Source organism: Molossus molossus, unplaced genomic scaffold (genome assembly GCF_014108415.1).
Source record: "Molossus molossus isolate mMolMol1 unplaced genomic scaffold, mMolMol1.p scaffold_m16_p_17, whole genome shotgun sequence".
NCBI classification, from domain to species: Eukaryota; Metazoa; Chordata; class Mammalia; order Chiroptera; family Molossidae; genus Molossus; species Molossus molossus.
In genome coordinates, this window is record NW_023425352.1 from 8,267,285 (window position 1) to 8,282,678 (window position 15,394).

General features: G+C 59.8%; 1 protein-coding gene across 6 annotated transcripts; it reads right to left on the reverse strand.

Annotated features, from left to right (window-relative positions):
• Positions 1-138: 138 nt before the first annotated feature.
• ADAM8 (ADAM metallopeptidase domain 8) lies at positions 139-15,014 on the reverse strand. Of its 6 annotated transcripts, none has more exons than XM_036265641.1 (25): positions 14,876-15,014; positions 14,414-14,523; positions 13,167-13,270; positions 12,064-12,140; positions 11,863-11,941; positions 11,705-11,781; positions 11,285-11,468; positions 10,960-11,022; positions 10,815-10,883; positions 10,338-10,507; positions 10,130-10,211; positions 8,419-8,567; positions 8,130-8,307; positions 7,790-7,879; positions 7,431-7,620; positions 7,266-7,347; positions 6,833-6,995; positions 6,324-6,401; positions 5,693-5,777; positions 5,267-5,381; positions 4,683-4,878; positions 3,481-3,546; positions 3,233-3,283; positions 1,730-1,807; positions 141-814 (listed from the first exon to the last, which is right to left on the reverse strand). In XM_036265641.1, exons 2-25 carry the CDS (start codon positions 14,457-14,459, stop codon positions 764-766), a joined length of 2,523 nt encoding a protein of 840 aa, XP_036121534.1. In that variant the 5' UTR covers positions 14,460-14,523; positions 14,876-15,014; the 3' UTR covers positions 141-763. The 6 variants fall into 6 exon arrangements, with proteins under 6 accessions (XP_036121531.1, XP_036121530.1, XP_036121529.1 ...); XM_036265639.1 differs by having other exon boundaries at positions 4,683-4,881; XM_036265640.1 differs by lacking the exon at positions 14,876-15,014 and having other exon boundaries at positions 4,683-4,881; positions 14,414-14,716.
• Between the last annotated feature and the right edge of the window lie 380 nt (positions 15,015-15,394).

Genomic DNA, 15,394 nt, shown 5'->3' on the forward strand with positions numbered 1-15,394 from the left:
CCCTGACCCGGAATTGAACCAGCAACCTCTTGGTGCATGGGTACAAGTTCAGCCACTGAGCCACACCTGCCAGGCTGGATGTTTTATCTTAACAAGCACTGGACCCTTAATATTACAGATTGAATTGCACATCGTTTCTGGTTTGCCCCGTATTTCATCCATCTAATAAAAATCTCAAGTCATTTAAAAGTCAAGCAATAATTTAATGGTAAAAATAGGCTTTTTTTCCTTAAATATCAGGCTCCGAAGATTGAGGGGCTTGCAGTCTGGGTGTGCTAACCTGCTGTTCAGCACACTGGCAGGAGGGGTCTTCCTGGGACGCACAGCACGCACAGCACGCACAGCCTTCCACCTTGAGGGCCTGGAGCAAGGAGGGCGCAGCAGGCCTGACAGCAAGTGCAGTCGGCCTGAGGGAGCCTCCTCAGCACCCTGGGGAAGGCAGCAGCCATCTGGAGACATGCACACACAGGCCACACACAGTAGCCTGGCATAGCTAAATGTGGCCAAGGTGGGAGAGAGGTCAGGAACACCAGCGGAGTCCTGACAGAGAGGCCCTTGGCTGTGACCCTGGGAGGCTGAAGCAAGACCTTGGCCATGAGGAGGTGTCTCTTCTGCTGGGACTTCTCACAGTGGACCCAACCCAGAGGGACACCCAGGGCCTGGGCAGAGGCGCTGCATCGGCTGGCACAGGGCTCTTTCAACATGAACAACAGCTTGCAGGCAGGTGTGCCGAAGCCCCAAGGGTGCTGTGAGCTCGAGTCCATCACCTCCTTTGGACAGGGGGCTTCAGAGCAACCTTTGGGCCAACGACTCCCTTGAAGGAGGAAAAAAAGAAACAATAAAAACTCCTGCTACAAAGAGTACAACTAAATCTTATTTCCTTTTACATGTATTAAAATTTAGATTCTTGTGCCCTGGCTGGTTTGGCTCAGCGGTTAGAGCATCTGCCTGCGGTCCGGAGAGACCCGGGTTCGGTTCCCGCTAAGGGCACGTACCTCGGTTGCAGTTTGTCCCTGGCCCTGGTTGGTCGTGCGGGTGGCAGCCACTCGATGTGTCCCTTTCACATCGATGTTTCTCTCTCTCTCTCTTCCTCTCTCTCCCTCCCACTCTATCTGTACAAAAAAAAAAAAGGAAAAATGTCCTCAGGTGAGGATGAAAAAAAAAAAAATTTAGATTCTTGCCCTGGCCAGTTTTGCTCAGCGGTTAGAGCGTTGGACCAAAGAGTCGCGGGTTCGATTCCAGGCAAGGGCATGTACCTCGGTTGCAGTTCGGTCCCTGGCCCTGCTTGGGGTCATACGGGAAGCAACCAGTTGATGGGTCTCTCTCACATCAATGTTTCCCCCCTCTCTCTCTCCCTCCCACTCTATCTGAAGATGAATGGAAAAATATCCTCAGATGAGGATTTAAAAACAAAAATTTAGATTCTTAGTTCAGCCAACAATATGATGGCCCTGTGCACACTACAACAGTGACAGCCACAGTGCTCATAGCTAACACTTTATGAAGGACAGACTTTTGTACTCAGACTAGTAGGTGAAGACAAATTCACAGCCAGTAGAAGCAGCAATCCCTGCAAAGTCCTCTGGCAGAGTGCAAAGCACAGGTTAGAATACACCTGCAGCTAACATCTCTCCTTTCAGCCGACAACGTAACCCTCGGGCCGTGCCCAGCCAGCCTGCTGGGGGAAGGAGGCTCGCTCCACTGCTCCTGCCCTGGGTGAGGGGCTCACCTCAGCAGGTCCAGGGTTGGTCCTTTCAGCTCTGGGCTTGGCTGGTGGCACCGGGGGCGCAAAGGTTGGCTTGACCACCTGGGAGGAAGCAGACACAGTGACACTGGAAACCACTTAATGATCCTGGCCAGGGCAGGGCACTGTCTTCCCAGGTGCTCTGCTCTGCTCAGACCAGCCTGCAGGCTTCTCTGCTGAGTTCTCTACAGAAAAAGTCCCACCCAACACCCTCCCTCTACCCATGGCTACCTGCAGAATGAAACTCTAGCCAGCCAGACATGGTTGCCTTCTCCCCAAGACCCCCACACCACCCCAACTTTACAAACAAAAAACTTTTAAACTTACAGAATGTGGGTCTTGGGAAGTTTAAAACCAAGAATTAATGACTAAAATTGGCATTAATGTTCATTTCAGCTTTCCCAGGGTGAAGGGAGAGAGGACTTGGGATGGATGTGAAAGGCTGACCAGACCTAGCCCAGCCATGCTCAGCCCTGGCCACACACCCCAGCATCCAGGACGCCTGGGTGGGGCCAGTATTTGTAGTTTTCGATAACCCAGGACCCTACTGAACATCCGGTTTCTCACAGCCTCTGCCTGGCTATCACCACCTCCTGGTCCAGAAATCTCTCTCCCTACCCTGCCCATCTGGCCTTTCAAAATCCCTCTTTAGACCACTTTTGTAACTTTCTGTAAGTCTAAAATTAGTTCTAAACAAAAAGTTTGAAAGGAAAGCAACAGAGAATGTCTATTAGGCAAGCACCACAGTAAAGGTTGTTGCAGGGAGATCCATGTGGGTCAGTTTAAAAAGTAAGAGGAGCCCAGCCGGTGTGGCTCAGTGGATGAGCCTCGACCTATGCACCAAAAGGTCGCTGGTTCGATTTCCAGTCAGGGCACATGCCCAGGTTGTGGGCCCCAATCCCCAGTGGGGGGCATGCAGGAGGCGGCCAATCGATGTTCTCTGTCATCGATGTTTCTATCTCTCTCTCCTCCCTTCCTTTCTCTCTAAAATTAATAAAAAGAAAATTATTTTTTAAAATAAGAGGAGACAAATCTCTCAAAGTATCTCTAAGACACCAAGGCCACAGGGAGAAACTTGCATGAGTCAACATCACTGGTGACAGACATACAGGTGGTCACCAGGAGCCCCACAGGATGCCTGGTGGGTGAAGCCTGCCCCAGGAGGGGTGGCAACTGGTTGAGAAAGTCTGACCATTCCTTCCACACTGACTTTGCCAGAAGCAGAGGCAGCCACCTGCTGGAGGCTGGTATTGGTCCAAGGTGGGCAGTGAGCAGGCCCCAGCAATAAGGAGCCTGCCAGGGCCAGACCTCTGTGATCTACAGAAGAGACTCTGGGGTAAGCCGAAAGGTGGTCAGGACAGCAGGGGAGCACCCCACCCCCTCCTCTGGGGTTTGGGTTGCAGGGGAGGCTCTGGGTCTGGCCAGAGAAGAGGGAACAGGCATAGCCAAGGGAGCCTACTGCATGGCCAAGCGGCCAGGTCTTCCTACCTGTTTGGACTTCAGCTCCGGGAGGGGCTTGGTGGGAGGAGCAGGTCTGAGCTGGAGGAGGGAGGAAAGTCAGAAGCCCAGGCCCCTGGGTCAACATCCTCACTGGGCCCAGTGATCAGCCTTCTGAAAGTGTGGTGGCTGCACCCTGGGGCCCCTAGCCTATCAAATCCAGCCCTTGGACCCTCCACCTCCTGGGACCTGATTTTCGACACCTACATTGCCTGGCTTCAGGCTCCCACCACACTCACCTGGGCTGGGGCCTGCTGGGTGTACATGGGAACTGGGAAGGGTGAGCTGGACATGGCGGCCGGAGGCTGCAGGGAAAGGGCCATGAGCCTGGATCTCACAGCCTCCAGGAGCTGCCCCCCCCCTTCAAGATCTGTTTCTGCCCCTCCCAGAGGGGGATGAAGCTCCGGTGTGTGCATGGGGCTCTGCCCCCCAGAGGGGGATGAAGCTCCGGTGTGTGCATGGGGCTGTGTCCCCCCAGAGAGGGATGAAGCTCCAGTGTGTGCATGGGGCTGTGTCCCCCCCAGAGGGGTATGAAGCTCCGGTGTGTGCATGGGGCTGTGTCCCCCCAGAGAGGGATGAAGCTCCAGTGTGTGCATGGGGCTGTGTCCCCCCCAGAGGGGTATGAAGCTCCGGTGTGTGCATGGGGCTGTGTCCCCCAGAGGGGGATGAAGCTCCGGTGTGTGCATGGGGCTCTGCCCCCCAGAGGGGGATGAAGCTCCGGTGTGTGCATGGGGCTGTGTCCCCCCCAGAGGGGGATGAAGCTCTGGTGTGTGCAAGGGGCTCTGCCCCCCAGAGGGGGATGAAGCTCTGGTGTGTGCATGGGGCTGTGTCCCCCCCAGAGGGGGATGAAGCTCTGGTGTGTGCATGGGGCTGTGTCCCCCCCAGAGAGGGATGAAGCTCTGGTGTGTGCATGGAGCTGTGTCCCCCCCCCCAGAGGGGGATGAAGCTCCGGTGTGTGCATGGGCCTGTGTCCCCCCCAGAGGGGGATGAAGCTCTGGTGTGTGCATGGGGCTGTGTCCCCCCAGAGGGGGATGAAGCTCTGGTGTGTGCATGGGGCTGTGTCCCCCCCAGAGAGGGATGAAGCTCTGGTGTGTGCATGGGGCTCTGCCCCCCAGAAGGGGATGAAGCTCTGGTGTGTGCATGGGGCTGTGTCCCACCACCAGCAGGGCCCAGAGTCCGAATGTGACCTGCATGTTTCCTTCTCTTAACCATGTGGATCCTCTGAGGTGCTGGGTCAGCAGAGGGACTCTGGGCCTCAAAACTCCTCAGACCCTGCAGAGGCCTTGAACTCAGATTCAAGTTCAATTGACAGTTCTGTCATGTGGGTCCTCAGACCACCCATCCTAAAGTCTCCTCCTGCCTCTGAACAGGTGATCATGGCTGCTGCTCCAAGGCCCTGGTGGACTAGATCAGGTGGCCCAGGGAGCTCGCTGGTGCTTACAGCAGGGGGCGGCCGTTTAGGGGTCACTGTAGCAGCAGTGGGCTTGGGGAGCTGGCCAGGGTGGACGGTATGCATGGCAGCGACCGGCTCTGGGGAGCCCACGGTGGGGGCCGGAGCCCTGCCCTTCGCTGGCCCAATGCCCCCCTCGTGGAACAGAGGGTTGGAGAGCCCCACGGCGGTCTTGGGCGCCACGTTCCTGCTGAGAAAGTAAGACTTTATCAATGGCCAGGCCAGGGTACCTCACAGCTGCGGTGCCTGCCAACCCCCACATGGTTTGAAAAGGAGAGGTGGCCTCCTGTGTGTTATGCACCCAGCACAGGGTCAAGTTCCCTTCAGGGCGGGCAGCTTCTCTGAGCCCACAGCACTCCATGAGTGCTGACACCTCCCAGGGTCAGGGGTGCGTGGGGGATGGGCCATCTCTCTGGGCTCACCACATCTCCAACCTGTCACCAAAGCTTATCTCATGTTCCCACCCCAGTGAGAGGCTCTTCTTCCTCCAGCAGCAGCAGGGCCATTTTGCAATCGTGCGGGAGGGGACATGCTTATTGCACAGGGATGTTTTGCAGCCCCGGGGGAACCCTCACCTCCGGCGGATGCCACTCCCAGCCTTGCGGTAGACGACCACGCCTACCAAGGTGAGTGCCACAGCCACCAGGAGCAACACAGGCACCAGCACGCCCATCGGGAGGCTCCCGGACGCTGTGGGGCACGTGAAGCCAGGTGTCAACAGGGCAATGGGGGCTGGAAGGGCAGCCAGGGGCCTTTCTGGGGCCCCTCCCCTGCAGCCAAGTGCCCATCTGAGGACCCATCACCTGTGGAGTCGAGGTGGAGTCACAGGCTCATGGACCCTACCCTAGACCTGAGGTCAGGATGCCCGGGGCTGAGTCTGAATCTCTAACGATGCACCAATGGTTTGGAGGCATGCGGCTTCCTTCTCACTACCCAAGTGGTTCCCCGAGACCCCATCAGGCTGTATGGGTACGCAGGCTCTGGGGACAGCTAGGTCCTACCTGTGTGTGCGTCGGCCAGCAGCTCTGTGCAGTGTGGTGGGGCCCAGCCTGGGTCGCAGTGGCACTTCCCCTTGTGGTTGCACACCTGGGGGACAGCCAGGCATCAGAAATGGGCCCCTGGGCCCTGCCTGTGCTGCATCACCCGGTGCCCACACAGGCATCACCAGGCCCGGCCTAGGCCTGCGAGGGACTCTGCCATGACCCCTACTGACGGGGACAGGCTGGGCTCATCCATAGGCCTGGCTCCTACACCCAAGTGTCCAGGAGAGCAGCAGCCCCTCGCCTCACCTGGGGGACCAAACACCACAGGGCTTTCTAAGCAAGGCAAAGGTGTGGCTCCCTGCCCTCTCCAGGCGGCTCAGAAGGGATGCTCCAGCCCGTTCCAAGCTCCCGGAAGTCTGATGTCCCTTACATCACAGAGCCTGACGTCCCTTACGTCACTAATAGCTGAGCCCTCTCCCATCTCAGAACAGAGCAGCCCAGCCCACATGTCCACAGGCACCACGACAGCCGAGGCTCAGGATGCACACAGGGCCCGCAGACCCTCACTAGCTCCAGGCCTCTGCCCTCTGTCCACCTGGGCTCGCCCTGAGCACGGCTTCAGTCTCCTTCACCCCGAAGGCCCACGCACCCCACGGCCACTGCACTGGGCGGAGCAGTTTCTGGATCGGTAAACCTGGAGGTCCTGGCACAGTCCTTTCCAGCACACCTGGAAGGCGGGGGTGGGGTGTCAGGCAGCCAGTCTCAACCGTTGGCCCCCACTCTCCCCCAGCAGCCGAAGCTGACCCGAAACCTGCAGGTGAGCTTCAAGGCGGGCAGGCCTCAGCCACCACAGCCCGGAAGGCCTTGTCTGCAGCCCACCTGCTGGCCAGTCGGCCAGCCCACAGCTGCCACCAAGGTCACAGAGAACCAGCCCCACCGCTCCCTGGGGGGACTTGCAGAGAACGGCTTTCCTGGCGCCTCCCCCTGCACCAAGCTTCTACTGAGAACAGAGGAGTCCATCCATCTGCACAGCCCTCCAGCTGCCACCGCCTCGCTCTGGACCACGCTAGCTTGTGTGTGAGACGTACGTCCAGGACATGGGGTCCACTGGCCTGACTGCCTCAGGGGCAACGTCCAGGCTCGTGTCTGGTCACTCACCCTCTCATCGCCGCACTTGGTGCCTTCGAGCACCCGCTCGTACCCAGAACCACCGTCCAGCTGAAGAGCCTGGCAATCGACTGAGCGGTAGGGGGAGATGGTGCAGGAGCCCCGCTCTGAAGGCTTCTGCCCACCCTCACAGAACAAGATGCCACACTGGACCCTGTGGACAGAGGGATTCGCCTGGTGCCAGCTCTGCTGGTCTGCTCCGTGCTTTCTGATGTGCTCAGTGGGGACCTAGGGAGCTTCCAGGACCTTGGATGGGCTGTGGGCTCCACTGATGGGGCATCTACATCCCCAGCCAGAGTGACCCACCCCCCCTCCCACGGGAGTAGTGTGGTCAGGCCTGATGGCCCTGCAGAGGACTTTCTCAGGAGACCCCACCTATGAGGACACCCCGCAGCCGGGGCAGTCGGGCTGGCTGGACACTCACCTGCTGGAGCCACGGCCGCCGCTGCTCCTGCAGTCTGGTGAGACACCGAAGGTGTAGCACGCCTCCGCGGCGGCACGTGAGCCTGCAGGCCAGGAGACGGTCAGTCCCCCAGCTCGGGACCCAAAGCTACCCTCCGGCCTGGGGGTCACCTGCCACCTGCCTCACCTGGCCCCCACAAGTCCTGGCACCTCTGGGCCAGCGTGGGGCAGGTCCCGTCGTAGCAGTAGCCCTCCGGGCACGGCGTGCCGTTCTCCTGGAAGGCGTCCTCTGGGCAGGCTGGCCGCTGGCCATCACAATATTCCTCTAGGTCACAGGTGTCCTTGCGGGGGCGGCACAGCTTGCCGACTGGCTTCACCTGGCCCAGCAGTGACGTTCACCATGGGAACAGCGGGACCCAAGCAGACAGGCCCACACCCGCTGCTCCAGCCCCTCCATCCCCACCATCCCCAGAGCCCCTTCCCACTCAGCGACCTTGGGGTACAGCTGGTTAGGGGCAGGAGGGGCAGCCGGGGCCCTGTGCTCACCCTGCACTCATGGCAGCAGGCACCTTGGGCACACTCGGCCCCCTCGGCCAGCTGGCAGGTGGTGGCATTGCAGCAGTGGTTCTGACAGTCCTGCGGGTCAGGGCAATGCTGAGGGTCTGAGCTCTGGGCTCCGGAGTAACCCCAGAGCCCCACCTCCCTCCACGACCCCCCCAGGTGGGCTGGGGCCTTCCCATGGACCCGCGATGGGTTGCTGTGGGTGTCAGAAGGCAGGAGTGTATTGATCGGGGCTGCGGGCATGCAGGGCACCTGGTGGGTCAGGGATGGATGTCCCAATCTGGCGCTGGTGCAGGGCAGGGGGTGGCAGTGCCAGGCTCTGTACCTGTGGGCTGCCGCAGTCACACTGCTCCCCGTGCTCCACAAACCCGTTCCCGCACACAGGGCCGCCCACCAGGCGGTCAACGTCTGGAGAATTCGCCAGGCAGGTGGTACGGGGCTTCTCCACGAACGTCTCCAGGTCGGTCCGGCTGCAGTGGCTGAACGTTCTGGGGAATGGGAAGCTGAGGGCAGGGGCGTCTCTCAGGAGGGCCGGTGGTGGACAGGCCACCTGCATCTCAGGACACCCCACTGTGCTGGTGCCCTCAGTCATGCTGGATCGGGACGGGCCTCACCTGAGGCTGGGTGCCATGATGCAGCCGCCGCTGTTGCGTGGGGCGGGGCAGTAGCAGCCCTGGATGTTGTTGTCGTGGTCCATGCCCAGGTTGTGGCCCATCTCGTGGGCCATGGTGCTCGCTACGCCAATGGGGTTCTCGCTGTGGTCCTACGGGAGAGGCTGTGTTGGCCGGTGCCACCCACTTGGCCCTGACACCTTCCTGTCAGCCCTGCTGCCCTAAGCAAGTCTGGCGGCACTTCCTGCTAATACCTTTTAAAAAAATTGTTTTTATTTTTGAGAGATTTGTCTCCTCTTTAAAAAATTTTTTCTTTTTATTGATTTTAGAGAGAGAGGAAGGGAGAGGGAGAGAGAGGTAGAAACATCGATGAGAGAGAACATCGATTGGCTACCTCCTGCCTGGCCCCCACTGGGGATCAGGCCCACACCTGGGCATGTGCCCTGACCAGGAATCAAACCAGTAACCTTTTGGTGCCTGGGTCAACACTCAACCACTGAGCCACACCAGCCAGGCCTGCTAATGCGTTTTAAACAGAAAGCACAGCCCTGACTGGTGTGGCTCATTTGGTTGGAGCATTGTCCCATATACCGAAGGGTCATGGGTTCAATTCCTGATCAGGACACACACCCAGGTTGTGGGTTCCATCCCCAGTTGGGATGCATGTGGGAGGCAACCAATGTTTCTCACTCTCCTCCTCTTTCCCTACCTCCCCTTCCCCCTCTCTCTAAAAATCAATGATAAACATAACCTTGGGTGAGGATTAAAAAATATATAAAACAGCCCTGGCCGGTTTGGCCCAGCAGTAGAGCATCGGCCCGTGGACCAATGAGACACAGGTTCGATTAAGGCCAAGGGTATGTACCTCAGTTGCAGTTTGTCCCCGGCCCTGGTTGGAGTCGTGCGGGAGGCAACCAGTCAATGTGTCCCTCTCACATCGATGTTTCTCTTTCCCTCCCTTTCTCTCCCTCTTTCTCCCTCCCACTCATTCTGAAGATAAATAGAAAATATCCTCGGGTGAGAATTAAAAACAAAACCAAAAAAAAACAACCATAAAGCCCTGGCTGATTTGGTTCAGCAGTTAGAGCATCCACCCATGGACCAAGGAGTCGTGGGTTCAATTCCTGGTCAAGGGCATGTACCTCAGTTGCAGGTTCAATCCCCGGCCCTAGCTGGGGTCGTGCGGGAGGCAACCAGTCGATGTGTCTCTCTCACATTGATGTTTCTCTCCCCGCCCCGCTTCCACTCTATCTAAAAATTAATGGAAAAATATCCTCGGGTGAGGATAAAGTGCCCTGGCCAGTTTGGCTCAGTGGTTAGAGCGTCGGCCTGCGGTCCGGAGAGACCCGGGTTCGGTTCCCGCTAAGGGCACGTACTTCGATTGCAGTTTGTCCCCGGCCCTGGTTGGTCGTGTAGGTGGCAGCCACTCAATGTGTCCCTTCACGTCGATGTTTCTCTCTCTCTCCCCCTTCCTCTCTCTCCCTCCTACTCTATCTGTACAAAAAATGGAAAAATATCCTCAGGTGAGGATAAAAAAAAACAACAACAAAAAACCATAAAGCATCAATTCATCCTCCTGAAGAGGCAGCTTGTCAGGTGTTTATGGTGACAGCCTGGGGACCTGCAGGTGGACCTAGGTCCTAAGGTCTCCCCTGCATGCTTTTCAGCTCAAGCTCCAAGCCTGGCTCCCCACCTGGGCCACACTCTTCCTCACCTGGTTCACAGCCCCCGAGTCCCGGGAGCACATGGCAGACACCTTGGCCAGTCCCACAGTGGTCCCATCGAAGTCGGCCCCGCTGGAAACAAGAGCAGTGTCTGCAGGTGGACACCCCAGGAAGGGCCATGCTCCTGAGGGCCCCCTCCATCCCCCGCCCTTCCTGGCCGTGGCTGTTCTCATCACCCAGCACCCGCTGCCCACTCACGTGATGAGTTGTGCGTTGTCATGAGGGTGCCGCCCCACCAGGTTCTGTGCCCGCCACTCGAGGAAGTTGTCCAGCGTGGCGCTGGCCTGGGAGCTGATCTGAATCTTGTCCATATAGTTCCAGATGTCCAGGCCCACCAGGACCACACGGAACTTGAGTTCCTGATAAAGCTACGGGAAGAGAGGATCCCGAGGGTCAGGCTCCAGGACAGTGAGGGCGGGCGCCACCGCAGAGGGGCAGGGCCTGGGCTGCAGAGGCATCTGCACTGTGAGTGGGACAGGGCCGAGCTTCCTCCTCACCTGCTGATGGCTCTGCTACCCCCTTCCCTCCCTGGTGCCCCCTCCACCTTGACAACCAGGGTTTCTGTCCTGCCGGGTGACACCTGGTCTAGAATGGACCTGTGTTGCTGGGGGTCCTGGAAACCCTTGCTGGGGGAGGAGCCCCTGGGAGACCCCCCAGGGTAGAAACGGCTCCCACCTTGTCTACGTGGTTCACGACCTCCAGCACCCGCCTGCGCACGGCCTCTCTGCTCCCCCACTTCCGGAACTGGATGACAGCAGACCCTCAGTCAGCCAGCAGCCTATGGATGGCCCGCCCCCTCCTGCCCACCCCGCCCATGCACCTCTGTGCTGTCGGTGACCACATACAGCTCCACATAGCGGGTTTCTTGGGATGGTGGCCAGTTCTGTGAAACGGCAATGAGCAGCTGGTCAGTGGCCCCAGCCGTAGCCTCCTGACCTTGGCCCAGCCTGCACACGGACCGTTTCCCGGGGCTCCTGCTCAGTGTCGGGGGACTGTCCAGGCGGTGCCAGCACAGATTAAGGAGCCATCTCCACAGCTGCTGAGCAGTCAGGCTCACTGGCCATGGGGACGGCTGAGCACACGGGGAGCCTGGGGGACACACAGGCCCAAGGGGAGAGGGACGAAGCCGCGCGGGGCCTCCTCACCCGGGGCCTGAAGGCGGCGGAGGTGCGCGGGCCCAGGATGCTCTCCAGGCTGGTGTTGCTGACCCCGCAGGTCCCCGCCTTTTGCAACAGGTGCTGTGCTTTGTAGAGTGCGTGCTGCCCCTCTTCACCGCCTCCGCCCAGGGGCTCGATCAGGTGGACAGCCGAGCCCGCCCGGAAGAAGCCCCTGTGGAGGGGAGCAGGGGGCTCCGAATCAGTGCCCTCCCCTGCCTGCTGCCCAGGAGGGACAGAAGCCTTCGGGTCGGGAACCTGTAACTTGTAAGAAGCCCAGACACCCGGGTACCAAAAGGTGTCCCCGAGTCTGGCCCCTTTCTTCTCGGCTTCAGTTCACTTCTCTAGAAGGTGAGGGGTGTGCTGGGACCCTGACATTCTGACCGACCTTGCCCAGGTCAGAGCACTCACCTGAGGCCATCGCAGGTGCTGAGGCTGGCGGCAGAGAGAGGGTGCCCCTCCACGTGGCCCTGGTAGAAGCAGTGATCCTGCGGGAGGTGGGCATGAGGGCTCTGCAGGCCTCACTCCCAGAGCCCCCACCCGCCCTGTGGAGGGCACCCGGGCCGTACCTGCCCCTGCAGCTGCTCAGTCACCTGGGAGCCATTGGCAGCCGTGTAGGTCTCCGTGTAGCCCGAGCCCACCAGGTCCCTAAGAAAAGAACCACTGTAGCTCCCGGGGTCCCACCTGCCTCCCCCGTGGAGGAGACACTGCCAGGGAGCTGGATGCCCAGGACACAGGTGTGCTGGGGGCAGGACCAGATGCCCGCTCACCTGTTCTTCCGAAGATGCAGGGTGAAGGTGTGCTCTTGGGCACCAAGGACATAACTCACACTCTCTGGGTACAGTTCCTGAGCCAGGAAAATAGGAGGGGTCCAGGTGAAGGCCTCGCCTCAGGCCACGCCCACCTCAAACCTGGGGTGGAGCTCAGCTAACGGGGACAGCGCCCAAAGCCAGGGCCCCCCAGCCTGAAGCCCTTCAGAGGACCCTGGGGGTCGGTCAGCACTAGGCTAGAGAGGATGCTGGACAAGGCTGGGCTGGACTCCAGGGACCCAGGCCAAGCCTCAGGCCGTGGTCTCCCCATCGTCCACACAAGGTCAATGACGACGATGCCCTTTCCCAGGAAGCTGGGGGGGGTGGTGGAATAGAGCCCTATAGGTGGCAAAGGCAGTGTGGGGGGTTCCCTCCAGCCTCAGGTGCCCTCCCCCTAAGAGACCCAGCCCCTCCCCACCCCTTGTCAGGAACAGTATGTACCTTGCCCTCAGGGTAGGGTGAGGGTCCAGGGGCTCAGGGCTCTTCCCAGACACCAAAGACAGGACAGGGCTGTCCCCCCGTGCATGAGCAAGCATATCCATTCACAAACAAACACCCCACTCTCAAAGCGCACAACCGCGTCGTTCCAGGACTAACCCCAGGCAGCCCTGGGGACCTCAGCCTGGCCCCAGAACCCTAAGAAGGGTGGCAACAGGCCCCCGGGGAGCGGCCCACCTCCTCTAGTCTAAGAGGAATTTGACTTATCACTCCTCAGCTTAACTGGAGAAGGGCCCTGGGTGGTGGGGAGTGGCCTGGGCCCACCAGTGGACCCGCCCACGGGGAGAGGCAGGAAGCAGGAAGGTGAGGCCTAAGGAGGAACGCCAGGCAGGCACCGAGGACACAACTCACGCTTTCTGGGTACAGGCCCTGAGCCAGGGAAAGGGTTCAGTGTGAGGAGCCCAGGTGGGCAGTGAGACCCCTCAGGGGTCTGCCCCAAAGCCCAGATGCCCACCTGGCCTTCAGCACCAAGGTTGGCCCCTCACAACCAGCTGGGGCACACAGGAGCTGCGATCCTCTAACAACTGGGCTCTGTGGGGTGAGGGAGGGATCTCCCCAAGACTCACCAGGCCAGCGGGCAGGGCTCGGCGGGCACGCAGTCCTGGCAGACGCTGGGGCCACACCACCTCATACTGCTCCACCTGGGGCAGGGGGGTGCTGGGGGTGAGCACTGTGGGGGAGAGAGGTGTTAGCAGGTGTGTAGGGCACCCACCCTCCTGCCCTGGGCGTCCCCTTCCTTGGCGAGACAGTATGGGGACCAGACTCAGATCTGGCATTAAAAACACAATAGAATGCCCTGGCCAGTGTGGCTCAGTGCATAGCGCATAGGCCTGTGCACTAAAGAGTCTCTGGTTCTAGGTCAAAGGCACGTACCTGGGTTGTAGGTAGGCAACCGATCAATGTGTCTCCCTCACGTGGATGTTTCTCTCTCTCTCTCCCTCCCTCTCCCTCTCCCTCTCTTCCATTCTCTCTAAAAATCAATGAAAAAATATCCTCGGGTGAGGATTGACAACACAACAACAACAAAAAACAGGACCCCCTTCCTGGGTGGGGCCAGGAGCCTACCAGTTGCTCCCAGACGGCCCCTCTCCGTCCCAGGACTAAGGGTGCACAGAGGCCTCTGGAGGGTGCTAGGATGCCAGCCACCTGCCCTGCACTTTCCCGCATAACTAACCACATAAACCGCATCTCACCAGGGAGCTGCCCAACCTCCTTGGCATCTAGAAGCTCCCACGAATCCGACAACAGACATCAGGGCAGGCCCAGAGTTGGGTGCTGACAACCAGCCACCGGAGACCCATCCTCCCTCTCCTAAGGTGTTAATGGGGTCTGTGTGGCCATCACCTTGCAAACCTCCAGGTGTGAGAGGCCCCGGCTGCTCTCTTGGCTGCCTCCCGGGTGGGGCTGGGACACATCAGAACCCTAGTCCAGGAGGTTCCGGAGCTGGGGTAGGGGCCAGAACTGGCAGCACACTGGGTCCTCCCCAGGCGGGAGGTGGGCCCCCCCCCCCCCAGCTCCAGGCCACTGCTCCTCAGTCCTCCCTTCCCTGCTGGCTTAGGGGTCCCGTGGAGATGGGCACTCACTCTAAGGCCAGAGGAGGTCCTGCTCTACCCCAGCCCCACCTCCGACTAGGAGCCCAGAGAACACCCCAGGCACCATTTTCCACAGTTCCCTTTTGAAGTTCAGTCTGTTTGCCTCCTGCTGAGTGAGCCCAAGACCAGCACAGTTGGGGTACAGGCCAGGTGACCGGCCTCTGGCGGGGCAGCAGCTCCCTCACACCTGGCCAGAGCCCCCCCACCCCCCAAGCACTCACCCTGCAGCCACAACGCGCTGAGCAGCCAGAGCCCGAGGTGGCGCATGACCAGGGGCACGGACCAGAACCCTGGGGTCTGGGAACACGGATGGAGGTCTGTGGTTCAGAGGCTAGGGTCAGAAGTGAAGATTCAGGGGTCTGGGGTCTGGGTTCTGGGGATGGGGGAGCACGGATAGAGATCTGGGAAGCAGACAGGGAGCCAGGGGTCTGGGGTCCAAGCGCACGGATGGGGAGCCAGGGGCCGCCGGTTGTAACAGGATCCAGGGTCGGAAGGAGCGGTGGGTGCAGGAGTGGCTCTGCGCTCAGACACATCCGGTCCCAGTGGAGGCTAAGACTTTCCCTGGGGCCCCGCCCTGGCACCAGCCTCACTCACTGCGACCCGCCCTCCTCTGGAAGACAGGAGGGGCGGGGCCGGAGACACCTTGGTAAGGGCACCCTGCCCCTCCCTTGCGTCCTTCCTACCTGATTCTGTTTGGTGTTCCTGTGACTACTTCTGGTCCCCTGGGGGTTCCTGGACCATGTCCCTGCGGTCCAGCACATGGGAAAAGATTCATAAATGTGGACCTAATTAAGGGAGAGGGAGGTGAACAGACTAATCTGATCCCCTCCCTGCAAGGCTGGGCCTTGGTGGGGAAAGTGACTTGTGAAAGACCATCTGGGGGAGGGGGCGAGGAAGGTGGGGACACCCTGACTTCCTGAACAGAGTTTCTGCAGCAGCATGAAATCCACCCTTGCCCTGGTCCTGCTTGAACTGGCGTTAGAGGTCTCACTGGGGTGAAGGGCACAGACCCTGCTCTGTGCAGAGGCTGCCTCCCAGTGGCCTTGTCCATGGAGGTCAACCCAGGCCTGCTCTGGGAGGCAGTCCGCCTGCCGGTCCCTCCCCCTGCTTCCTGCCCTCCCTATCCTGCCAGATGGGGCTGCCCCACTCCCGCCTGACACAGGCTTCTCCAGGCAGGTGTCACCCAGAACTCCAGGACTCCT

What these genes read in the sequence shown, in the direction of transcription:
- ADAM8 (XM_036265636.1), bottom strand. Translation starts at nt 13,376, where the DNA reads ATGCCAGATCTGAGTCTGGTCCCCATACTGTCTCGCCAAGGAAGGGGA. An exon ending in GGGAGTGGCATCCGCCGGAG is followed by an intron (nt 4,882 to 5,266) that starts GTGAGGGTTCCC and finishes TTACTTTCTCAG; the next exon opens with CAGGAACGTGGCGCCCAAGA. An exon ending in CTAAACGGCCGCCCCCTGCT is followed by an intron (nt 3,547 to 4,682) that starts GTAAGCACCAGC and finishes CTTTCCCTGCAG; the next exon opens with CCTCCGGCCGCCATGTCCAG.